Below are 26,508 nucleotides of genomic sequence, written 5' to 3'. Positions count from 1 at the left end.
TGAGAAACAAAGATAAAAGCTTATTTCAGAATAATTGTAATCGAGATGGCATGAGAAGATCACCCACACGCAAAAATAAAGGAAGAGATAAGAATGGGGTCTCAGTCTCACAGTCTCAATTACATCTATATACACAGACAACAAAAATTTACCCTATCAAATAAGAACGGCGTCGTCTTGGATCAGTAACATTGATCCTCCAATGGAAGTCAGTTGAACCTCTACGCCTCGATCTCCTCCTCTCCCAGTTAAGTTCTGTCCTCCTCTTCTTGGTCAGCCTACAAAACCTTTGCAAATCTTCGTCCATGGCGTCGTGCACTTTCCACCATCTATCGTGAGCCGTGTCGCTAGCGTACACATGCTGCTCCACGTCGAAGTTGCAGTCGTAGTCTCTATAACAAAGCCATGGTTTCCATCCCAAGTAGTGGACTGCATAGAGCTGAGGCGGCTCAGCAGTGAAGAGGCTGTTCTTGATGTTTCTTTCGTTGGTTGTGTTCGACCAGAAGTTCTTTAGAAAGTTTACTCGGCGAGGTAATCGGTGCCACCACACGAATATCTCGTTTAGATACCTGAAAATACATATGTACATTAGCATTACTGTTGTTATGGTTTAATGTATTGTTAGTAGTAGGCCTGTAAACTTAACAAGAACTGAAAACCAATACAGAATAGAACAGAAATTAAAACCAAAACCAAACCGATGTTCATATACAAATGATTCCTATCTTTAGATTTGAAAAACATGAACCGAACACGGCTAACTTACCCAAAAAATATGAATTACAAGAACAGTTTTTTTTTATTTGAAATACTTAAGATTATCGGACTACCCAATTTTGATCTAACAACCCAAATTACCCAAAATTTAACCTAAAACTCTATTATGTGACTTTTATCCGAATTATCCCAAATTACTTGAAAAATCAGAACCCAATTAGCACTAAATTGGACCTGGACTTTTTCGGATATTAGCCGACCAAACCGAACCAATTTTTAAAAAATACTCGAATTGTTCCAAAATCCCCAAAACCAAAAACTAAATCGAAATCAAAATCAAAACGAAAATTGAATGCTCATGCTTGTTGTGCCTATGCCTGATTAATTAGTAGTGTTTATATCTTATAGGGTCTACAAGCGGTTTACACTTAACCATACCATTGAATTGATAAAAGTTAACCGGACCAGTTTGGTTGATGCTCTCATTGATGCTGTTAAGCACTTTTTTTTGGTCAACAAGCTTTTATATTAAACTAAATGCCCAACGAGTTTAGACGGTTACAACCGGAAGTGAATTCAACGGCTAGATGAAAACGAAAGGTACAGCAATAAAGGATAAATGTGTTTAAGGGGCGAAGATACCCGTAGACAAACTTCACTTGAAACCCTAAAACTGATGCTCCCAAGAACATACTAAAATCGGTACATGAACCGATGAGAGGGGACCCTAAAGATCGGGTTTGAAAGTCGTTGGTGAATACCAACACTGATGAGCTCATTGAGAAGCTAGATGTGAATATGCAGTCCATTAGACAAACAAGATCAGCTATAATCCGGGAGACTAGGTGAATCTCAACTGTGCCGGAAAGCATATTGTTTGGTGAGACGGTTGATACCGTTGTCATCTCCAATTCCATAGGTATATTTGACTTTGAAACGAACCGTGAAAATGACGTCGGATAAGATTGTGGTGGGAGATCACTCGAGAGTCCTTTTGGGTCATTAAATGGGCTAGAACACTTGTTGTTTAAAGTCCAGGCCCAGAAAAGTGGAGTGAAGCTCGCGTCTCGGCGTTGGAGGGCTGTGTCAAAATCACCGGTGAGCTCGCATCTCGGCGTTGGAGGCACAAAACGTCGTGGTGGTGGGGCGACCTCTCGTCTGAGAGTGACTTGTTTCGAAGAAGGCGTGAGCGGCTTGAAGATAAGAGTGAGGAAGCACATAAACAGAGAACTCAACGGTGTGGTGGTGACGGCTCCGCCTTGTCGGTGTGAGAACAAGACAGCAGTGGATTTTTCGTTGGCGGAGATGAAGGGAAGCGGGAGTGATATCGACGTGGATGGGTGGAGCTGAACCCAGCGAGGATCTTTTAACCGAGAGATCCAACTCTCAGATCTGATGTTCCAAACAGAGGAACCATCGTTGTGGAGGTTACGAAGTACGGAGGAGCAGCAGTGGCCTTCAGAGGAGCTGACGCCAGGGCCACCGGTGGTCTTCATGGCGGTGCTTGAGACCAAGCCGTTCGAGCCATCTGAAGATCCAGCGGAGACGAGCATGAACGGAAGTGCTGCGAGGACGATGAACGCGCTGAAACTAGGCATGACTAGAGAGGGGCTGCTCGCTCGGAGAGGATGAGTGGTAGCGAGGAGGGGAACATGGAAGGCAGTAGTGTCTCGGATTGGAGGGGAAAAGGTGATGACGAGCGGATCTAAGGGAGCAGCGGCGTGGGAGACGATGACAGTACGAGTACAGATGTTAAAGACGACGAAGAAGAAGAGAGAATACGTTATAACACAGACGGAATTGAGGGCCCGACGCCGGTGACCATGGGCCTCACCGGCGTCGAGATGTAAGAGCGGCGGCGGCGTGGTTATGTTCTCTCTCTAGGGCGAACTCTCCCCTTTCTTTCGTTTTTATAGTGCTGTTAAGCACTATATTATTAATGAACTATACTAAATGACTGACATAAAAACATTAAACTACCCATGTATTGTTAAAATATGCAAAGTGCGTACCCTTGATCTCCGCCGTTGTATGAAACGATGTCGTTTCGTTGACTCATGATCGTACTAAACGTACAATTAGAAGGCTCAATGACCATTACACCGGAGTTAAATATCCAGACATCATTCCCGGTGGCCGACATCTGAGGGAAATGGAAGAGAAGGTCAAGGTTAAGCAGGACGATGATGTCAGCATCAATGAAGACCACTTTGTCGTAATCCGTCAACTGCCACAGTCGAAACTTGCTGTAATTATACTCATTGTATGAATCTTTTTCGGCAAGTGGGTTTCTGATTCGTAGGATTCGACGGAGCTTCCATCCTGCGGCTGCGAGAGCTCGGAGTTTGGTAATGGAGATGGAGTCGTCGTGGAGAAGGATAAGATCGCGTTTTGTGTTTGTCTTAAGGAGGCTTTGAGCCAGAGTTATGGCGCCACAGACGTAAGATTCGGAAGAGTGGAGGACGGTTGCGTAGGCCTCACGTTTTGGTCGTCTTGTCTCTGCTTTTATCTTTGTTAGGTCATACACTTTGTCTATACCTGATTTTTTGTATTTGTAATCCAAGAAAATTACATTATACGCTTTGTTTAATAAGATTAACTTTATAGATTAAAAAGCTTATATTAATCTAATTGATATAATACTGAATTAATAAAAAGAAGCTATTTTATCAGATGTATAGCAAATTTTTGTTCTCTGTGCTCAAAAAAAAAAAAGAGTAAATTTTTGTTCTCTTTTATACAGTTATAACATATTATTGAATTTTGACTAAACTGCACACATGACATAAACTTAAAACATATTAATCATGCCATTTTAGAATCTCTTTTAGGAAGCAAGGTAGCTTGAAAAACAATCAATATATGGTAGTTAGCAAAAAGACACACCTAAATCACAACCACTAAGGCACTAACATACCTAATTAACACACAAAAATCAACTAAGCAAAGTATCCAAACATGTCGATTTGTTTTATTTGCCACGACATAGTTAGTACGTACCTTTCACATCAATTTCACGTAATCAAGTTTTTTAAGTTGCAATGTCTCATTTGAGACCTTTCTATCTCAGTTTCAGTTCGAATAATCATCTGTTTGGCTACTTCAACTTCTAATCAAATTAAAACACAAAAGTTAAAGCAATTTGCTAATAATACTAAAAAAGATTGGTTTCATCTTAAGTGAATTTTATTATGGGAATTACGTTTTGTTTTGTGTGGTTTGTATACTTTAGTTCCTTTACTTAAATTAGAATTATTGAACAAAAAAAAATGTGATTGTTATGCAAGTAATATTACCTTGTGGTGCCCACAAAGGAAGAGCAAGATTGCAAGATCCGATGGGCAAACTAACCTTCTGCTGTAACCTAACCACCTCTGGCCGATACAACCACCAATTTCCCTCCCTCTTCTCCATATCATCACACCGGAAAATCTCAATCATCGGTTGACATTTGCTCCAAAACAACACTTTGCTCTTCCATGTCCAATCCGTCTTCCCTTTCTTGGCCACCAAGTTAGCCGCGACAAGGTTGACTTGCAACCTTAAAACCTCTCTTCTCCACCCTTCTTCAGGGTACTTACAAGGCAGCTTCACTACTATCAAATCAAACTTCTCTAATCTTTCCAAATCAGGCATTGGTATCTCAGGACATGTGGGAACCTCGTGATCTTCCTCTTCGTCTATCCATTCAGGAAACAAGTCATGCCATGTGAAAAGCTTAGACACACGGTCAAAATGTATGTGATTAGTTTCTCCATAACGTTTCCATTGGGTAAGATCGGCTTCTTCCATGTTTACCATCCCTATCTTTGTTTTCCCTAACCCTCTTGTTAGAATCTCCTCCATGAAGCTTGGTGCCTCAAGCTTGGTCTGGTTACTAGCGATTTGTGAACCTATCTTGTTTATTTGGTTCTCTACAGTGAGTTCTTGCATCTTCACTCCTCTCGTTACCTATAACTCCAAAGATTTGATCAAATAGCAATAGTAAAAATACCGATTAGACCGAGTTAGGTATAGAGTTTACCCGTTCATCAAAATAAAACAAACACACTTCACCTTACCTTGGGAGTGCAATGACGAAAGGAGCATCCAACAAAGGAAGCTGCGCTGCGGAAGTAAACTGACGAAGAAGGGTGAAGAGAAAATGCAGTGTAGAGAAGAAAAGAGAGAGAAAACAAGATTAAGTTGAAGCGTATCAATGCGGATTTGGATGGAGCTATCTTCATTACCATCATCATCGTCCTCCCGTTTCTCAATAAAAAACACTTCTCTTTCATCTTTTATACTAATCAGATGGTAATTTTCTATATATATATACGGTCCGCGTAAGGTAGTTAATGAAGTAGTGTTAAAAAGTAGTTAGGGGAGATAAAAATAATAGAAATAAACATGATTAGTAAACTACATATGTAGAGGACCAGAGGTTGAGTTTTAAAGTAAGATACTATAATATACCAAAAACATCTAGAAGAGTTTCATTGGACGTGTCAAATTAAGGATTTTCTTTACTCAAAAACAAGCCTGATGGCAAGTTCAAAAAAAAAAAACAAGCCTGATGGATTTATTGGAATATAAACAAAGATGTCGCCAACGATTATGGGTGGTTGGGCTACGAATAATGAAATGACTGTGCAAAAATGTACGCCTTACGTTACGTATTTGTTCTCAGTTGCACATATGGGACCAAGTATATATTATAATGAAAAACAACCCTCTTCTGTATCGTCTCATGTGCAATGGGAAATGGGTTGTTAATCATGACTTGTGAGTCAAGCCTTAAGCTTAGGTGAAAATTATTTATAGTTAGTAAATACTCAACACTCGTCATTCATTCACAAAATTCTTTTTTTTTTTTTTTTCACTTTGTCTATATTCATTCACAAAATTCTTGTAAATATGAGAAAAATGTTGAATGAGTTCTGTTACGATACTACGTTCGAGAGCGGGTAAACTGTCTGATAGAGACAATCCAACAATCTTTTTATGAGATCTAAATTTCCACAACTTGATGATCTTAAAAAGAAAACAATGGTGACATATGTGTACAACGACAAAAAAAAACAGTTTCAATTATTTTTTGTCGGTAAACTGTCTACCAACTACAATTTTGAGAATTATTAGTACAAAATATCATAATAATTCGATGTAAGAATTCCGTGGGTGAAAAATTTGAGGAAATGCTTAATGTAACAATATAAGAGATGATTAGTTTAATTATAAATTTTTTAATTTGTAAAGTTTAGAACCTTTTGTAATGTAATTAAATTTGTCATGGTCTAATGGCAGAAGTCTTTTGAAGTTTTTTAAATTTTTTTTTATTTTTTAATTTTAGAAGTTGAATTATTAAATTTAAATGTATATATAGCACAACACACACAAATGTCTTTCAAAAAGATCAGGCTTCTAAACAAATTCATGCGAAGAAGGTGAAAATAATACAATACCTCCACGGATTTGACGATCAGAGTTTTTTCTAGACTCATGATTATTTTCAATTGATCAAACGATTAGAATTACGATCACTACTATTTTTATTATTATTATGAATTATATAGAGGTATCCTGACCCCACAGAAGTGGTCCAGACTAGTCACGTGTTGCCACGTGTCGGTACGTGTCGATTTTCTGTCTCTTGTCTGTGGCGATACCGAAATGTTATTTTTATTATTACTATCAGAGGGAAGCTGAGGAGAAAAATGAAGGATGAAGATAAGAAGACAAGTCGTAAAGTGGCTCGATATCGATGATGAAAAGATCAGGCTTCCAAACAAATTCATGCAATTTCACTTATTAAACGTAACCGTTCCCAGACATAGGTATAGGCCTACCTTACTATGTGTAATATTTTGAAATATAATCAAGAAACTATCTATAGGAAATTATGTTCATATGCCATCGAAAAAAAAAACAAATTAATTTAATTTACTAATAATTTGATTTGGAATGTAAAATGGACGACGTCACCATCCAGAATCGACTTGGTCTATATTGGAATTGTGTAAGCCCATGTCCAACTCTATATTATCCGATTAGTACGATATTGTCCACTTTAGGCCTAATTGGCTGGTCAGCATAGATTTATTTTTGGGCTTCTTTCCAAAAGGTCTCGTACTAATTAGAGTTGAACATCTCTTTATATATTAGACACTCATTGTCTAATTCTCCAATGTGAGAATTAATTTGTTATCTCACATTCCCCCCTTCAAACTAAGGATCACATTCATCTTGTGTCCCACAATTGACTTCCAGGATCTTTTGACTTGAACTCTGCCACACACACCTCCCAATCCTAACTCGATGGATCTCATTCCTACTCGAAGGGTATTTTGGTTTTCTTGCAGATTTCTCGTCAACTTGGCTCTGATACCAAATCTAGAATTCAAGAATGAGATTTATAAAGAACATTCTTTATTAATGCCTTAGAAAAATCACTCAAAAACTAAGACTCTCAATCACACAACTCGTGACTAATGCCATTACTCGACATAGCCTTATATAGAGACTTTATATTTCCTATTCCTAATTGTAACACACAAATATAATATGATCCTTATCTCTTAAGATCATAAATCAAATAGGACTAGGTTGCTTGACTCTCAAGCTTTCTCCAAGCTTATCTCAACATTCTCCCCTTTAAGCTTGAACTCATCTTCACTCACATCTCTAACCCCAATAAGGCTTCTCAATTCCTTGAATTTGATCCTATCAAATGATTTAGTTAGCGGGTCGGCTCTTTGCTCGCTCCCGGGTACATGCTCCACTTCAACTTGTTTGTTTTCAATACATTCTCGGATGAAATGAAATTTTCTATGAATGTGCTTACTTCTTCCATGAAACACATGATTTCTTGTAAGAGCTATTGCAGAGTTGTTATCCACACGTATTGTCACCTTCACGCAACCTGCTCCCATGATTTCACTAAGTAGCTCTTGCAACCATATCGCTTGTTTAGCCGCCTCTGTCGCTGCCATAAACTCTGCTTCGCAAGATGATAAAGCCACAATCTCTTGTTTCTGTGAACACCACGTTATCGGACTTTCATCGAGGTAGAAGACATGGCCGGTTGTGCTTCTTCCATCATCAGTATCGACATTATGAGAACTGTCGCTGTAGCCTACTATCTTGAGCTGTGTTGATCGTGAGAACACGAGACCAAGTGAACACGAGACTCGTAAGTACCTTAGTACCTGTTTGAGAGCCGCTCCATGTGATTCCTTTGGTTCTTGCATGTATCTACTGAGGACTCCGACACTAAACGAAAGATCAGGGCGCGTATGCAGCAAGTAACGAAGGCATCCAATACTTCTACGATACTCTCTCTCATTGATGCTTGCTTCTTGCGGAGCTTTAGACAATTTGACATTTAAGTCCATTGACACATGAGCGAGATTGCACGCATGCATACTGGCTTCTTCAAGTACCTTCCGCGTACCTATCTTGCGTCAAGACAATGCCTTGCGCAAGCTGGTGTACTTCGATTCTTAAATAGTACGTCAACATCGCTAGATCGCTCATCTCGAACTTGGCAGCCATCTCTCTCTTGAACTCGACAATGCATTGAAGTGAAGTACCGGTCACCAGCAAATCGTCTACATAGACGCATACTAACAACAAACCATGTGTATCTTCTTTTCGGTAAAGGGAGGCCTCCGTTGCGCATCGTGTAAAGCCAAGATCCCTAAGAATCTTATTAAGTTTGACGTTCCATGCTCGTGGAGCCTGCCTCAAACCGTATAAAGCCTTTCGTAGTTTGTATACTTTATCTTCCTCTCCCTTTACTTCGAATCCTTCATGTTGACCAACATAGACTTCTTCTTTCAATTCTCCGTGTAGAAACGCTGTTTTTACATCTAAGTGATGTATTTCCCAGCCTTTCGATGCTCCAATAGCTATTACCAACCTAATGGTTTCAATGCGAGCCACCGGTGCAAACACTTCCTCATAATCAACTCCATGTCTTTGAACATAGCCTTTTGCTACCAAGCGTGCTTTGTATTTACTAATACTCCCATTAGAGTTCCTCTTGATTTTGAACACCCACTTCAAACCGATAGGTTTAAAACCTTTAGCCATATTGTTCTTCTCCTCGTGTTTGCTTCCGGGGTCTATGGTTTCCCATACCTTGTTGACCTTGAGGGCTATCTTCATACGCATCGCCCACACAGTGTAATTTAGTCTTTTTGCAGATTTCTCGTCAATTTGGCTCTGATATCAATTGTTGGAATTGTGTGAGCCCATGTCCAACTCTATATTATCCGATTAGTACGATATTATCCACTTTGGGCCTAATTGGCTGGCCCGCATGGATATATTTTTGGGCTCCTTTCCAAAATGTCTTGTACTAATTAGAGTTGAACATCTCTTTATATATTAGACACTCATTGTCTAATTCTGGGACTTAGTTTGTTATCTCAGAGTCTAAAGGCCTAAAGCGTAGAGTTAAATATACCTGAAACCAAAAGCAAGTGACAAGTATGCATGGACATTCCATATGTGATTATATTCGTATAATATGTAATTAGTGTAAGAAATGATATTATATCATCATTTTTAAGCTGAGATGTCAATGGGATTTAGCGATCAAAAAAGAAAGAAAGAAGAAAGAAAATTGAGATGGTAGCTTTTTATTGTATGTCAACCAAATTAATCAAGAATTAGACTAAATGATCATATAAATTAGGTGGTCCAACCTAACACGGTTTAGATTTGGGTGGTTTAAGCTTGTGAAAATGGATTACAGCTTCATAGCCTTAAACCAACATACCATTTATAATCTATTGATAGAGAATAGAACTTGCTTGAAAAGAAAAGGAGGGTGAAGAGGAAGAAAGCAACAAGAGACGTGACTTGTGTTTGGTTCGCAATATAATAAGTGTGTCAGATTGTGAGTGGAGTGGGAATGATGTGGAACTGGAGATGATGCATCGACGTATTTAACCAAAGAGTATATATATGGTGTATGTTTAGTGTGAACTGGTGAAGGGAGATTGTAGATTTATATTGAGTCATGCAAGAATAGCTTCTTTTTTTGGCTTTTGTTATTTTTGAAACTATATCATAGCTCTTTTGTGCTAAATATTGTTGGTTGGAGGGTTCAAATTGAACCATGACACCTTTCTCCAAATTTATCACTTTGCATCATTTTACGTGTGAATTTTCAAGAAAATGAAATGCAATAGTAAACTGTATAGATTGAGAAAATATTTTGAGTTTTTAAAAGACTTTTATTTAGTACATTGAGTTGAGAAGACTAGTGACAATCCTATTCCTATGTATCATAACTCGAGGGGACTCTCTAAGTAAAGAAAAGCTTGTCATCTTGTTCACCTCACCCAGATTAACTCACCCAGATTAAGTATATTCATAAATTCAAATCAGTCATCCACCATCTGGTAAGCAAATAGATTGATGATTAACAGTTACAATGCAAATCGGTGGTCCTCACAAGCACGACTGCTCCGTGGAGACATTTTATGGCCTGATGATTCTTAAACAGTATGTAACAAATCATAACATCATATGTCTTCACACCATCAACAATATTATTCAACTATAATTTATAATGAAAGTCCTAGACAAGACCAGTAGGAATCACGATGGACATATCCAAAGAACTTACTCCACTCGACCCTTCCATGGATCTCGACTCCAACCTTATCCAAGGCGATCACGGCACACCAAATCTTCTCTTCGCTGTCTTCCCATAGCAAGGCAAGTTTCCCGTTGCATTCCACCACATGCCGGCCCACATCACAACGCAAACCTTTAACCCTTTTCCTTTTTTTTGATCAAATCTCCAAAAGATAATTTTCTCAGCAAACTCTTAAAGATGCTCCCAAAGTCTCAGATCTGCGATACTCTATGTAATCCATTGAAGGAGACATAATGGATTAGCTGATGACGAAATTACCGAAAGAACTCTAGTGGAAGATGAAATTATCAATGATTTTTTGATGTATCCTTTGGGAAATACCAATATTTGGGCTACCATTTTCCTGCAAGAACACCCTCAGATTCTACAGAAGGTAAAGATGAAAACAGAGCATCATACCCAAAATTTGACTCTTAAACAGATACATAAAATGGACTACCTTTTTCAGGCGCCTCATTGCAAAACAAGTTTATGGCGTTTTTAAACCGGTATGCTTTGTTTCACAGTCTCTTACTGAATAAAAAGAGCCTTTTTATGGGGTTATTGATGAGACACTTTAGAGTAATACTTTAGACATTCTCTCTATGGTCCAGGAAGCAAAACTTGATGGCCAACTAATGGTCCGTCTATGCTCATAGTCTGAATCATCTTCAAACTCTTTTGTTTATTCATTTTCATGTTTTTTTAAGGCAATATCTCACTTTGTTCAGGTACGTTCACCTGAATCCTGAGATTTACATCAATCCAAAGAAATGTCGACCTTCAGGATAGGAGGTATGTAGATATAACAGATTTGTGGCGCATTCAAAAATTAAACTGTCTTTGTGATTTGTAGTTGATGTTGCAAAAGAGTAACTAAACATGGTCAGGTTCATTCTGCAGGGATACATGCCAAAACCAGGTACATTCCTTTCTTTTTGTTTAGGAAGCGGTCTTTGTCCCGGGAAAGATTTTGCCAAGCTCGAGATTTCCATTTTTCTTCATCTTTAACCACTGAAAATGGATTTAACTACGCTATCGTTGAGGCTGTGGGTTATGAGTTCAAAACTATCCAGCTGAATCAGCTGGTGAGAAGGGTTATGTCTTGCTTTGATCCCAAGAAATTCTCTGTAGCCGTGCACTAGACTGTTGGAGTGAACACGTACAAGCCGGAAATTAGTGTATACTTGGAAGATTAGGGGTGCAGAGAGAGGACATTTAAGTCTCTAGGAGAAGAGAGTGGACCAGTGATATATCATACTGATATGATACAAGGCACGTGGGAAGGAGCTGGTACCTGCACAATCAGAAGAAGAGAAGGCAGTTACTTTCAAGAGAGGAGTATAAATAAGAGGGAGGATTGTTATTAAGAGTTAGTTGGTGAGTCTTGGCCTTGCTTCTCTATTGAGAGCAAGATTGTAATTGGCTTAGTACTCTGGTTTGTAGAGGCTAAGAGAGGGAGTTTGAGAAGTTATTCATCAAATATACATCATTGTTCTATCACATGCATTTGAGAAGCTTGGCAAGTAGTGTGTGTCGCTTAGATCTACCTTGAAGTGGGACTGGAGCAGCAGTAACAAAAGAACACGAGGGGATCTAGCAGAACTTTATGTAAACTATTTTTGAGCTCTCTGTTTTTGAAGTAATGAATGATGATTTGTGAAGTTGAGGTGTTCCCTTCACAAGCATGTGTGTTGTGTTTTCGTACTCTACAGTCTACAAGTTGGCTTTAATATATGGAATACTATTATGATTTATCGTTTTTCCATTACTTATATGTCTTTTCTTTGGTTATCGAGGATTGAATGAAAAAAAAAACAGGACAATATACTTGGATCACACTCCAGCGATATTAATCTTGAAGTTTAGCATCCACACAAATCATACAAGCATTAGTTCCTTACTAACACATGTTCTTCTTTCTGGTTCACATCATCTTCAAAATCATTAGCTTCCTATCAATAGTGCAACCTGCACTACCAAAAATCTTAACTCAAACTCATATCTAATAGAAAAATAAAATTTTGAACTGAATAAAATTATTAGGATATTGAAATTTGAAAACTTATGTTATTCATTAATAATACTACCTATTAAAAATAGAAGAAATATACATGTTTAACCATTTGCGAGTATGCATTCCTCTATTAATAAATTTAGAAATAATTGTTTATGCACCTTCGTTGTTATGTTCGGCTTAACAACAATGTGAACTTAGGCTTGCAAAGTTGATTTGTTTAACCCTTTTTCTATTAGTGTAACAAAAAAATAAATTGATTAGTTTTAGGGCGATTCTCCCAAATATATGTTTGTAAGTTTTTCTTACAAAAGAGTTTTCAACGAGAGAAATAAGACACTTCTACTCCTTGATATATATAATAATAATAATAATAATAATAATAATAATACATATATTTACTTATAATTTTCGATTATATGTTTTTAAATTCGAAATTTTTATAAAAAAATATTGAATCTTTTTTCAAAAAAAATATTAATTTTTTCCTAATTTTCCTTTTGAAATTCGAAAATACTTTTTGAAACTATTTTTTATTTTTTTTTCTATTTTTAAATTTTGTTTACCCTACCCCTTAACTCTAAAACCAAAGTCCGGGGGTTAGATAACTTTAAGGTTATAAAGGTGTATTTTCTCTTCAATAAAACTTCTTTTAGTCACTTTCTTTTTTAGAAGCTATTTTGTGAAAATAAAATTAAAAGGGTTATCCTACAAAGTTTCTCTTAGTTTTATGTAAAATTCAAATATATCTTTTCGAAAAACAAGTTAAATTTGCTAAAACCTCACTAATGAAAATATTATGAGAACAAAATTACAAGTTAGAGTTTCAAGTTTATTATTCATTTCGTAACAAATAATTATAACTAAATGAAATTTTCCAAAAAATATGATAGTTAGGAATACTAATCACTAAACATCTAAACTTATACAAAATGCTCAACGCAGAGTAAACATTAATAATATTTAATAACAATGTGATCAGTGAAGAGGTAAACCAAAAACTATCAAATGATCATAGTTTTATGATTTTAAAAATGTGAACAATGGTATAGTAAAAATATTTCTTTGTGTGCTTGAGTCAATGAAAGATGTTATAGTTGCTTACAGATATTGAAAAATTAGAATATCTATAAGATTTTAAGATACCAAGTTGGTCATAAACACGAATCCCAAAATATATAATTAAATACTTACCTGAATTAACCATATACAATATTAAAAAAAACAATTTATATGAAGTTATATGAAGTTTCAAATGAAATAGAAAAAATACAAAAAAATTATATCATCCAATTTATAAAGTCAGGAGAGGCAACAACAGAAAAAACAAATAACAAAAAACTATATTACTCCTCTTTAATGTGTTAATTATCAAAATCAATTTGGTTTTATTATACCTATTTTATAATATCAAAATAGATGTGGTATATAATGTAAAACTTTATCTTTTAAATTTGTTAGAAGAAGCAAATAAAAAATAAAAGAATTGTTTAGTTCAAATTATTAAAAGTACAACTAATTAGTATTTATATAAAACAAAAATACAAGCTCAAGCAAACAAATTATATAATAATAAAAAGATAATTTAATAAATTTTAAATACGCGCGGTGAAAAGATCTAGTGGTTTTAAACCTTTTCTATAACAAAATATAAATGATCATAAAACCGTATGCATAAGAATTCATTTAATATATATAATTAAATTAAAATATATCTATTTAAATATCTTTTACATTAAAATATATATCATATAAAAATATAAAAATAGATAGATATTCAATTTCGAAATTTTCATTAAACAAGTATTTAAAAGTTAATATTTTAATTTCAAAATTTGCATTGAATTGTAAAATATCAAGAAAATCTGTTTTATTAAATAAAAATACACATTAAACAAGTATTTAAAAGTTAATATTTTAATTTCAAAATTTGCATTGAATTGTAAAATATCAAGAAAATCTGTTTTATTAAATAAAAATACACATTAAACAAGTATTTAAAAGTTAATATTTTAATTTCAAAATTTGCATTGAATTGTAAAATATCAAGAAAATCTGTTTTATTAAATAAAAATACACATTGTGTCTCTCATCTCTATAGTTTATAATATATTAATAATAACAACTAGATTTTGAGCGGATGTAATTTTTTAAAAATATGATGCTATTTATTTTTTATGTTACTATTTAAGGTTGAGCAGAAAACTCGAATTCGAAGAACCGAACTGATCCCAATCCGAATAAGTAGTACCAAATCCGAACCGAAATTGATTAAATATCTGAATTAGTCAAAATTTTGGTATTTGAAGAACTAAAACCTAATCCATATTCGAACCGAAGTATTTTGGGTATCCAAAATAAATTTATATACTTATATATTAATTATTTTTTAGTTTTAATATATATAAAAACATCCAGAATATATATAATACTTTTAACTTCGTGTAAATACTTGAAAATATATACAAATAATCAAACGTAAATATCTAAAATAGTTAAAATATACTCAAAACTCCAAAAATACTTAAATAATTATTAATTCTCTATCCAAATATTTAAGCCAAACCAATTTATATGTTAAGTTAAGTACTCTGACATATGTTATTCAAATTTATATGCAATATATTCTATTGTTTATAGATTTTTTTTTAAAATTAAAGCATATAATAAATTTAAAATTTTTAAAATTAATTTAAATTGGTTATCCAAATCCGAACCGAATCTTCAAAGATCTGAACCGATCACGAAATCCAAAACAGACCCGAAAACGAACTCGAACGTCCACCCCTAATCACTATTATATATCATATATGTTTTATCATAGGTTACAAAAATATGTGTTATCATATAATTGATCGTATTTTATACGTACCATCAAATAAGTAATCTTATAATTAATAATATTTTATACGTACAATCATATAAATAATCACATATATTATATTTTTAAATTTCAATGTGAAATATAAAAACCATAATTTAAGTTGGTGTTTGAAATTGAGTTTTGTATTGTATTTTTCTTATATATATTGAAAATATTTTTATAATAGTTATTGGAAAATATGTTAGTAAAAATCGAATTTTGATATATGTATATTTTTGAATGAATTTTTGATATAAATCAATTTTAAATTATTATTTTGATTTGAATATGTATATCAAGTAACATAACCCTATTACTTTTTAATATAATGTAATGGACTTCCAATTTTTTTAATAGCATAAGTCCATTATTTTTTTTCCTAACTTACTGCTATCCATGTTTCCAAACAACATTATTTTTTTTAACTACTATCATAGATTTGAAGAAACTATGTAAATGTGTGTTCCTTCTTTTTTTTTTTTTTTTTTTGATCTTGATTTTTTTCATTCGCTGCATATGTAAAGCAATCTTACGTAACATACCTCGTTCTTTTTGGAATTATAAAATTTGCTTGTAATTTTGAATTTTTGGCAGAATATAAACGGAAGACAGTCCTCCCGTAAAGCAAATCTTGTATTTTCAACTTCCACACTGCACTCTAAACACATGACTTAACAAAAAGCTTATATCACTTAAAATACATGTAGAGATTTCTTCAAACTTCTCCCTATAAAAATAATCGATCAAATTATACAACATATAAGAGAAACGCAAAGCAAACATAATTTTTCATCCATAAGTGGAAAATGGGGAACATTACTAAAAACCAGACCATGTTACTGCTTGTTTTTACACTTTTAATGGTAATTGCGTACCATGAGGGAGAAGCCATACAATGTTCACAGATAACCATGTACTTAGCACCATGTTTGTCCTATGTAAAAGGTGGAGGAAACCCGCCTCCTCCGTGTTGCGCCGGGCTTAATAATCTAAAAGCCTCTGCGCCGGGGAAACCAGATAAACAAGCAGCTTGTCAATGCTTGAAGAATGTAGCTAATGCCATTTCCGGATTCAACGATGACAATGCCAAACAACTCCCTGCCAAATGTGGCGTTAGTGTGGGGGTCCCTTTCTCTAAGAGCGTGGACTGTAACAGGTATATAATAGATTGCAATAGCATCCATATATCACATTAGAAAAAAAAAACTGAAATCTTTTAGTTCATACAAAAACAATGTGAAGAAATTATTTTTTCTAAATATGATAGATGGATGCTGTTGCACGTTAAGTATTATATATAATACATAAGCCTCGTTCAATAGATAATCCTCTAATTGGCCTTCTTTATTTGTTTTTGAACAGCATAAACTGAAAAGAAGGAGTACCAAAGGCCATGCCGCTATAATATAAAGTGGATATCCTGAAAGAGCAAAAAGCATTATAACAAAACTAATTGGATACTTTATACATGTAATCATATAGCTCTTGTCAAAATAAACTGTGGAATTCCTACATCTACACAGTCTTTTCTAGTACTCAGTCTCATAGAAGGGAGCTTTAAAAGTAATCTTATTAAAAAGAAAACAGTGCATAGAGAGAAATAAAAGAAGTTTAGTAAATGACCATAGTTATAAATTGAGTTGCTCTAGTAATCCAAAATATTGTTCTTGAAAATATCAGAAAGAAGTGCAATTCTTTTTTCTTAGTATTGAATGAAGCCCAAATCCTTTCCTTAGCTTTCCAGGGTCATAAGTATATAACCAAGTTCTTAGCCTTATCACAAGTATTCATCTCACCACATTCACCAACTGCTAAGTAACCAGAAGAGCTGGTGACTAATATTTTCACTTTTTCAGCAAACTAGTAATGTCTGTTGGCTTGCTTATCAGATTCAACCATATCTTTGAGTTTTAAATGTTTTAATTATAAAATTAGGATTAATTCACCAAGTTAATTATCTTTGATTAAAAATAGTATGGTAGTATCTACTATTTTATATTCATGTGAACAAAAGGAAGACTGCTTCTATTCTTCCTATCACACTGCCAGAGTCGGGCCTGAAATTTACGGGGCCCTATTCGAAATAAAATTTCTCATTTGTAAAAAATTTACGAACAAAAACTAAAGTTTAAATATTACGGTTTAAAAAATATATATTTATATTTATATTTATATCTAAATCATAATAATTAAAATATTATATGCATTTTAGTAGTCAGTCATACGGTTCAACTTGACAAATAAACTAAAAATTTAATACATAGTTGCTTTTTTTTTACCATGAGCTTATTTAAAAAAATGCCGTTACGAAAATAAGGTGAGCAAGGAGGAAGAAAACTGAGGCTGTCACGTGAAGGCGAAGAGTACTATCCATATTTCAACTAAACCTTTACAAACATACTAGGAAACCATATGCAGTAAAAAAAATTTAAAATATATTTAACATATAAATAGAAATTATATTTTAAAATAAAATTTTATTAATATTGTAAATTTTATTTTTCGTATCAATATTTTAATATAAATTTGATTTAATTAAACATAAAAATTATATTTAAGAATATGCATGTATATATTTGAAATTATAATCTTAGATAGATTTTTCTATCTATTTATTTTAATTAAATATATTAAATAAATTTGTAAAAGTTGCATAATTACCAAAAATTAAAATTACAATATTTATAAAATTTGTAGATATATAAGAAAATAATGATTTTACGATTAAATTTTTATAATTTTCAAAAAAAAATTGTATTCATTTTTGAAAATTTTAGTAATAAAATTGTATAATATAAAAATATATAATTAAATTATATTTCGAAATTTATAATGCCATATTTGAATATATTTATTTTAATGATGATTTATGAGTTATTCCCGTATTCTAAAAAAAAATTCAAAAATAAAAATTGACATTAAATGTAATATATGAGTTATTACCATATTTTTAAAAGTTTATCAAAAATATAAATTAACATTAAATGCAATTATCCATGTCATGTTAAGCTATAAGACATGTCATTAATTTCAGTAGTCATGTCATATTTGTTTTGTGAAATTGATTGTAGAAATAACATTTGGCAAAATCACTTTGTAAATATAGTCAATGATATAGTCTAGGGGATACGTCTCTTTTCACAAAACTTGTAAAAATCTGAGGGGCCCACAAAAAAGGGGCCCCATTCGAATGTTTCAAGATCATGTCCTCGAGCCCGGGCTCTGCGCACTGCCTTCACCACCAGTAAGATGATCCCCATCTCCAGTTTTTAAACTAAAAACAAATAGGAGGGCAAATCTGTCTTTTGCTAACATATTCTGGTTAATTAGCGAACCCGCAATGTACTTAATTAAGCAAGTTTTGTATTAATTACAGAGCCCCCGCATTTAATAGCGGTTGTCGGTATAATATAAGCTCTCTCTCTCGACAGACACCGATTGCCTTTTTCCACCGTAAGGACATCGAATCTTCTAGCTTCCTCCGATCAAAAGCAAACGTCTTTCTCAAGATCTTGAATTACCCATTACACAGAGAGAGAAGGCGGGAGGAGTATGGAGGTATGAGGGCGGTGGGAGATGGCGAGGGGAGGAGGAGAATACAACGGAGGAGGCGGAGTTCTTCTCTCCTACAAAAGAATCACTCTACTCGTTTGCCTTATCAACATCCTCATCGCTCTCTTTGTTCTTCGCTTTCTCTACGCTTCTTCTCTCCACATCTTTCCCAATCACGACAATGGTGCGTTGAAAAAAAGGAACACTCTTTTATCTTGTTTGACTATAAGTTTGTATCTAAAGCTTGTGTCTTTTTTTTTATCTAGGGGTTAAGAACACAGCAGATGAGATTAGGAGAATGGAGGAATCGGTTCGGATTCGAAGATCTAAAGAACCTGTTGAGCTTGTTAGATTGGTTAGTGGCTTTTAGTGAACTCCTATTTTTGGAAAGATGCATTGGTTCTCATGATCTATAAAACCATATAGGTGAAGAAGATGAAACATGATGTGGCCATTGCAGAATCAAGTGTTGAGTTGTCTCCTTATGTAAAAGGCAAACTAATTGATGAGATCTTGGAGCTTTTGAGAAGGGTAGAGGAGAAGTCTAATGTAACCCTGCTCAGAGGTTTGTGCTATACATATCCCTTCTATGTCTTTTGTTAATGTATAGTATAAAGTCGTGACATTTATTTTGAAACTGCCACAAACTTAACTTTTCTGATTAGTTATCAGTTAACGGTTTGTCTTCTTCTTCCCTCGTTGGAATGTGATGGTGTCTCTGTTGAGTAGATTTTGTCTTATTACCTAACATGTGCAAGATGTGGTCTATGTCAAGAGCTCCATTTAGTAAAGATATCAATACTATTCATGTAGGAGTGGAATATAGCTCAAGATATCAATACTTTATTTGCTTGATCTGTTTCAAAAGCTTATTCACTTCCACCTTACTCATTGAAAGCGACTGTGTGGAAGGGATAAGCTATCAAAACAGAACAAGCATATAAAGCATCGAAAACCAATTAGCATCTTTTTTCCCTTGTGGTGTTAATAATGCACAGTGGACTTGTTAAGTGTTATAGGCTGCAATGGTTTTCCTTTGGAACATTCATGTCACCCCTCATTCAATGTATTGACTGCCCCCTTAATACCTTCATTTGGCCCACAGAAGCTGTAGAAACGTGGCGCATTGATAAGTTGAAGGAAGCTAAAGAGCTAATTCAAGAACAAAATGGAGTAAACTCCACCGTGATACTGGAGGAAGCAGGTATTACTCATTAAGAGCCAGTTTTAAGTTACCATGACCACAGATTCACTTTATGAAACCATCTGGATTCTGGATCGTTGTCTAATGTAATTAGATGGAAACTCTCTTGCCCTGTAACTATCATATAGGGATGCTTGTAAGAGCTTTGGAGTTGGAGTGGGATGTGCTGTCGGAAGAGATTGGGTTTTGGTTACCTGCTGAGGTTAACAATGAAGTGCACGATGATAAACCTGAAGGAGAGGAAGAGCCTGGTACTATTTCTCAGAAATTTGTGATGGGATCATAACCAAGAAACTAAATGCATTTTGGTGAATTAAAAACTCACGAGGTTATGCATTTTCATTTTCAATTTGCAGAGGAGATATTAGCAGGAAGACCAGTGCCTGCTGTATGTAACGCAGAGCTTCACACAGATTATGGTGGAGCTGCAGTGAGATGGGGACTTACACACCACAAAGAGAGTGCAGCTGATTGTTGCCAAGCTTGCTTAGACCAGGCAAAGCACGCGAAACCTGGGGAAATGAGATGCAACATTTGGGTTTATTGCCCATCTGAGTTTGGTTGCTATTCTCCAGATATTTATCAGCATAAACACCAGGAATGTTGGCTTAAATACGTAAGAAGTTGCCTCCTTCACTTACCTATTTATATAATTTTCAGCTCGTCTAAGTTGGAGTTGGATAATGAAAAATTGTCTCATATAACAATGTCAATGTGAATTGCAGGCAGAGCAGCCAAAAGAGAATTTTAAAGACAGATATTCAGAGTCATACAGAAAAAACCACCCAAAAGCGCCTACTATTGTTCCATGGGTTTCAGGTGTTGTAACTCCTTCAGCATAAACACATGTGGACAGGACTGTTTGATGGGACAATAGGGGAGAGATAGTTTTGGTTATTTCAGTTGTGTTACCACCATTATTTCTGATTCTTGAAACTTTAAGTACCGGACCAAGATGCTGACATCTTTGGCCAGTTGTATACGAGAATAGAATGTTTCTTTTTTGGTTTCTTGTTTTGTTTGTTTGTCTTTGAAATACATGGATGGGGGGCTTTACCACAACACATGATCGAAGTCTAATATGGGATCAGGAATATGTTTTTTGTCCAGCCTTGTTTGATTGTCCATTGGCTACCTCATAGTGATGTAAACTGTACTTGGCTGGATTTATTTCTGATTATTTCTTGTCTTGAAAAAATTGATGCATTTGTATGCCATGATGGAGCTACCAAATCAGCTGTAGCAAGCCACTCAAGAAGCAGATGAAACGAAATCATTCTCTGAACATGCTCGTGAAGAGCTTCGAAATTCTCAAGAAGCAGAGCAAGAAAAAGCTGGAGCAAGTACAATGGAGAGGAGAATATTTGCAGCTCAGAAAGAAACTGAAGCTGAGAGATTTGCATTAGCCGCCATCAAGGCCTTGCAAGATATCGAATCTGCTTTGAAGGAAATATGACAAACTTAAAACTTAAAAGTCACACAAAAGTAGTTTAGCAACATCCCTAGATGTCTTTTCCCGAAATCTAACACCGTACTAAGAGCCAGAACATTGGAATTTCACATGGTTACAAACAGACTAGGATCCGAATTATATAAACTAAAAATGGTCAATCCCTTGCTTGCTTCATCGCTTGCTGGATAAGCTGAAAGAGCTGACTTTCATGGGAGTTGCAATGACCAGAGGCGCTTCGGGTGAGCCAGAGACTGCAAAGTTGTCGTTCATGAAGCGGCTGTCCACAATAGATTCATTCCGAAGGACTATCTTGTAGCAGTAGCATTTCTTCAGCCCTTCCTGCTCATGGTAGCATTCATGAGATCCATTCTTCACTTGTTGAAAGTTCCATATCACACTGAATTTGCCAACCGTTGCCACCACATGACGCTCTTGTTTCCCATCCTCCGTGACCTATATATATCGAAATTTACCAACCAAAGATAAACTTAACATGGATTAAAAACGAAACACCAGACAACTGAGGAACACTATAACCTGTAATATGAAAACTATGGGACAAACTGAAGAAAGACTAAGGCAAGTTCTATTCTACAGGCAAATAAATGTTCTTCTTCTTTTTTGTAACAGACAGGCAAATGTTATTGTTATGGGAAACTATACTTCAACTAAGAAATAAACTTCCTCAACAGTCAATTTAGACAGAAACACCTGCATATAGTCACAAATTCAGCTACGGCAAAGGCAGCAAAGAGAAGCTTTCCAGCAAAAAGAGACCTACTCTTTCAAGTTAAAAGAGGCAAATATTGATGCGTTTATCTAGAGCAATAATGTCACTTAGGGAGCACGAATATAAACATAAACTAGAGTTTTGCTTACCCATGAAAACTGAGCATTGCGGAACTTATTGTTAGATCCAGCTAAATGGGCGTCTAGAGGTCTCAGCTTCAGCAACCTTGGTGCAGCAATCTTATTCCCCATGCGACCCTCAAACCCAGTCTTTGTTTTGCCAGCCTTATCAGTGAAAAGGGTACAGATAACAATCAGATACGTATCAGTCGTACCAACAATCCACTTCCCATCGTAAGTAGCGTCCACATGAGTCACAGGCGCACCAAGTCCAGGGAAAGCCGTCTTCGCCTGCCTCATAGTGTTGCTAGAGTAGAGCCTGATCTTCCCATCAAGAGAGCCAACAACAATCGAGCCATCACCAGTAGTCGCAAAGCACTGGAAGTTAGTCCCTCTAGAAAACTGATGCCCCTGAGCCCAACTCAACACCGGAGCATTCGCAGTAGCGAGATCCTGAACCATCCCATACCGGTCACGCATATCCCACCTGCAAAGCCTGTTGTTATCCAAACCAAGAAAGGTTGACGCAGACGGGTCCAATTGAGCACCTTTACCATCGTTGGTAATGTCACTCATGGAGATATCAACTCCATCTTTCTCAAACTTCCACTCAGAGATAACCTTCCCGGTTTCAATATCAAGCTGATGTATCCCTCGGTTCTGACTCATGGGACTCATTAACAACATATTAGTCTCAGCTCTCATGAGAAGAGCCTTCCTCGGGGCAGAGTGAGCCCCACCGTAACCAGGCTCAAAGTTAACACAAACACCTTTCCCTTGAATCCCTTGCCTCATGTTCTTGAACACCTGAATACCAGAGCCCCCCACAAGGAAGCTATTATCCAACGCACCTAGAGCTAAGCTGTGTATCCCCTCACTCGTAGCTTCCTCAAAAGCTTCCGTCAGATCTTGCGTATCTCTCACCGGAGTAGCGGACTGCGGACTATTAAGCAGTAGATCATCAGCGTCTTCCCACATGGAGTCATCAGCAGCTTCGGGGTTGGCCCAAGCGATGAAATCTTTCCCAAAGATCTTAGCTTTACTCGCTTCGTTCAACTCAACGCCGTGATTGTTCTCAAACAAGCAGTTGTTGTAGCTGCTTACAAAGGCTGCGAAGTCTTCGACGGTGCCGAATCTCAACGCCCAGACTCCTTTAGCGACGAAATCGACTCGGCGTTGGTCTTTATACGCCTTCAATTGCATCTCGTCGGAGACCTTTTCGCGGATCTTGCTCCTCCCGACTTTCAGAACCCACCATTCCTTCTCCGAGTCTCGATTCCTATCGTCGTCGTCGTCGTCGTCGTCTCCTTGGGAGGTCTTGACGAAGGAGTAAGAGGTGAGCTTCTCGGCTGTGACCCATTTGGCTTTGGGAGTGTTTCCGTTGATGTAGCGGAAAAGCTTAGTTGAGGTTTGGGTAGACGGAGGAGGTGCTTGTTGTTGGGTTGATGGGTATTTGAGCTTCAAAGCTCTGAGCTTTGATTCGACGTCGTCTAGCGATGATGAAGAAGGTTTAGGACGGAGACGAGAGGAGGATGGGACAAACGTATCGTCCCTGGAGTCGACGAACTCTTCTTCTTCTTCTTCTCTTCGTTCTTCGTACTCTTCGTATTCCTCTTCGTCTGATTCACAGATCTCTAGATCTTCGTGACTGTGAGCTGCTCCCATCTCGAAGAATCCTAAAAGAGAGAGAGGTGGAGAGGATCTTGGGATAACGACAATGGGATTCAAGTGAAGGTGGAGAAGAGAGCGCAAGTTCGAAATTTGAAAATTAGGGTTCTTTAAAGCAGGTGTGTGTGGTTCCCTTTACACACCCAGATTGGAAGTAACCGGCTACAGCCAGTATATAAAGTTGAGTAGAATCGGCTGTTTCATTAAATACCGGGGATAGCCTGTTCAAATAGATCATTATGTCAGACTCTGTAAGACTGTAACTAATAAATGATCTTATAAATATTTTTATAACGATTTCGCTCATTTTGTAATAAATATTGTTAAAATAAATCTTGTATAACTGTTGTAAACTACATCCCGTATAAGAGAATCTCCAACCCACCTATATTTTCTACTTCTATATAAGAGTATTTCCAAAAAAAAAATCTATTCTGAAGTTTCCAAAAAAAAATCTATTTTGAAGTTTAAAAGTGTTCTTCTCCAAAATCAAAACTTCAAACTCAACTTCAAAATTATTTTATTTTATAATATAGTCTTCATATTTGTCATAACTAATTTGAATTCATAAAATTTTTGTAAATAACTACACATATATAAACATATTACAACAATATTAATCAATAAAATATTATATTAAAGTATTTTTTTTTAAAAAATAACTTAATTAATATTAAACTTCAAGCAAAATACCATATTATTCCATAAAATGATTTTCGTAATGCATATATGATCTACTAGTGTATTTCGAAGTAAAAATGGTTCTCCTCATTTTTAATTTGTAGATTAGAAATAAAAAAAAATTTGAAATCAGGTGATATTAATACTTGTAAATACATTAGATCATAACAAGAAAATAAAAAAGAAACATAAAATATTGTTAAAAGACTAATTTTTATCGATGATATTAATACTTCTGAATATATTCAATATGAACAATAAAGAATTGTACGAAAAGACATCATCATCAACAACACAACAAACCATCTTCAGTTACACAAAAAAAAATTTGGACAATATTTAAAAATTTTAAACGTTTCGGATCAAACTTACCTGACTATTAGTGGTAGTGTAATATTTAAATTTGTGTAATAGTTATGTCTTCATCTAATGTTTTAAAAGCTTTTTTTTAAGTTTTTTGTATATTTTTGATGTTTAAATCTAGTTTTAAATATTTTAAATATTATTTTAAAGTTTTATTTAATTTTATGTGTAAAACTTAGATTTTGTAAACAAAATTTAAAATATTTATGAGATATAATTTTTTATAAGGATTAAAACAATAAACAAGAAAATATTTATGAATCATAAATGTTATGTGTAGTTATAGAGACCAAAATGCAAATAAAAATATGAAACTTCAAAATTGAAGTTTTGAGTAGTGAAACTAACTCTACTCAAAACTTCATATTTGAAGTTATATAATGTCTTTTGGAGATACTCTAATGGCATTTAGAAGCAAAATCAGTCCAACTCATCTCTATTTTTGTTTCTAAAATAGAAATTGCTAGTTTTTGCTCTATTTATAGAAGAAAAAATATCATTACTCTATATTTTGTTCTAGAGATCTCTATTTTAGAGAAATACATTAGAGTAAAACACATCTCTATTATAGAGTTCCACTATTTTAAAAGTAAAAATAGAGGAATACATTGGAGATGTTCTAAACTTTACCGTCATTTGGATAATAAAATGTATCACTAATCATACATATATAATGCCATAGTTTACTCTCCTCTTGAAGCATCATCCACCTCATTGGAGATGGTCTGAACTTAAGTTTTTAGCGACGAGTTTTGCGACTTGGATGAAGCCCACTCAATTAAAGATAATGGACTTAGGAGCCCAACAGAAGAACACCAGTTCATATGAAACGTTCGATTAAGTTTTCATTCCATTTAACTCTCTATTTCTAGAGCTGGAAATTTTAATCATTGCCCGCGCCACGTTTGACCCGCCGCGGGGCGGGTACGAGTCAAACCATTTGAAATTTTTAAATCGCGGGTGCGGATGCGGGTCGAGATTATTTTGAGCGAGGCGGGATTGCCCGCGGACCCCGCCCTGTTTGATCCGCCGCGGAGCGGGTTCGGGTCGAACCATTTGAAATTTTTAAATCGCGGGTGCGGATGCGGGTCGAGATTATTTTGAGCGGGGCGGGTGCGGATCAGCCGAATTTGAATCGCGGATACCCGCCAACCCGCAAATTAAAAAAAAAATTGAAAAAAAATAAAAAAAATATTTTTCGTAAAATATATAAAAACAATAAATATTTGTATAATTTTAATTATAAATATATTTTTTAATAGTATTTTTAAAAAATAACTATTATATAAATAAAAAATAATTATTTTTAATTAAATAATTATTATATAATTAGAAAATAATCATTTTTAATTAAAATAACTATTTTTAATATAATTAATATTACCCTCGGGTTTGGCGGGTTACCCGCGGGTTTTGGCGGGGCGGGTGCGGATATAAAAATTTTTGTTTGCGGGTTATGCGGGTCGAGTTTTTGAATAGAAAAAATGATTCAACCCGCGGCGGGGCGGGT

General features: G+C 35.2%; 5 protein-coding genes across 5 annotated transcripts; 2 read left to right on the top strand and 3 right to left on the bottom strand.

Annotated features, from left to right (window-relative positions):
* On the bottom strand, positions 1 to 5,087 carry LOC106329301 (UDP-glucuronate:xylan alpha-glucuronosyltransferase 2-like). Its single transcript, XM_013767938.1, has 4 exons — positions 4,779 to 5,087; positions 4,014 to 4,668; positions 2,730 to 3,255; positions 1 to 569 (listed from the first exon to the last, which is right to left on the bottom strand). The coding sequence occupies exons 1-4, from the start codon at positions 4,992 to 4,994 to the stop codon at positions 149 to 151; spliced, it is 1,818 nt and encodes a 605-aa protein (XP_013623392.1). The 5' UTR covers positions 4,995 to 5,087; the 3' UTR covers positions 1 to 148.
* Positions 5,088 to 6,208: 1,121 nt separating this feature from the next.
* Positions 6,209 to 6,496, bottom strand: LOC106334320. Its single transcript, XM_013772623.1, has 2 exons — positions 6,380 to 6,496; positions 6,209 to 6,261 (listed from the first exon to the last, which is right to left on the bottom strand). Exons 1-2 carry the CDS (start codon positions 6,492 to 6,494, stop codon positions 6,209 to 6,211), a joined length of 168 nt encoding a protein of 55 aa, XP_013628077.1. The 5' UTR covers positions 6,495 to 6,496.
* A 9,483-nt stretch (positions 6,497 to 15,979) lies between these two features.
* On the top strand, positions 15,980 to 16,853 carry LOC106333579 (non-specific lipid-transfer protein 11-like). Its single transcript, XM_013772010.1, has 2 exons — positions 15,980 to 16,384; positions 16,591 to 16,853. Exons 1-2 carry the CDS (start codon positions 16,035 to 16,037, stop codon positions 16,598 to 16,600), a joined length of 360 nt encoding a protein of 119 aa, XP_013627464.1. The 5' UTR covers positions 15,980 to 16,034; the 3' UTR covers positions 16,601 to 16,853.
* Positions 16,854 to 18,624: 1,771 nt separating this feature from the next.
* LOC106334955 lies at positions 18,625 to 21,093 on the top strand. Its single transcript, XM_013773364.1, has 7 exons — positions 18,625 to 18,964; positions 19,047 to 19,135; positions 19,207 to 19,345; positions 19,886 to 19,984; positions 20,113 to 20,235; positions 20,341 to 20,600; positions 20,710 to 21,093. The coding sequence occupies exons 1-7, from the start codon at positions 18,805 to 18,807 to the stop codon at positions 20,824 to 20,826; spliced, it is 987 nt and encodes a 328-aa protein (XP_013628818.1). The 5' UTR covers positions 18,625 to 18,804; the 3' UTR covers positions 20,827 to 21,093.
* Positions 21,094 to 21,421: 328 nt separating this feature from the next.
* LOC106334954 (protein CYPRO4-like) lies at positions 21,422 to 24,094 on the bottom strand. Its single transcript, XM_013773363.1, has 2 exons — positions 22,317 to 24,094; positions 21,422 to 21,890 (listed from the first exon to the last, which is right to left on the bottom strand). The coding sequence occupies exons 1-2, from the start codon at positions 23,949 to 23,951 to the stop codon at positions 21,609 to 21,611; spliced, it is 1,917 nt and encodes a 638-aa protein (XP_013628817.1). The 5' UTR covers positions 23,952 to 24,094; the 3' UTR covers positions 21,422 to 21,608.
* Between the last annotated feature and the right edge of the window lie 2,414 nt (positions 24,095 to 26,508).

Source organism: Brassica oleracea, chromosome C3, assembly GCF_000695525.1.
Source record: "Brassica oleracea var. oleracea cultivar TO1000 chromosome C3, BOL, whole genome shotgun sequence".
In the NCBI taxonomy this organism is placed as follows: Eukaryota; Viridiplantae; Streptophyta; class Magnoliopsida; order Brassicales; family Brassicaceae; genus Brassica; species Brassica oleracea.
The sequence above is the reverse complement of the archived record's forward strand: the minus strand, read 5'-3'. Positions and strand labels throughout refer to the sequence as shown.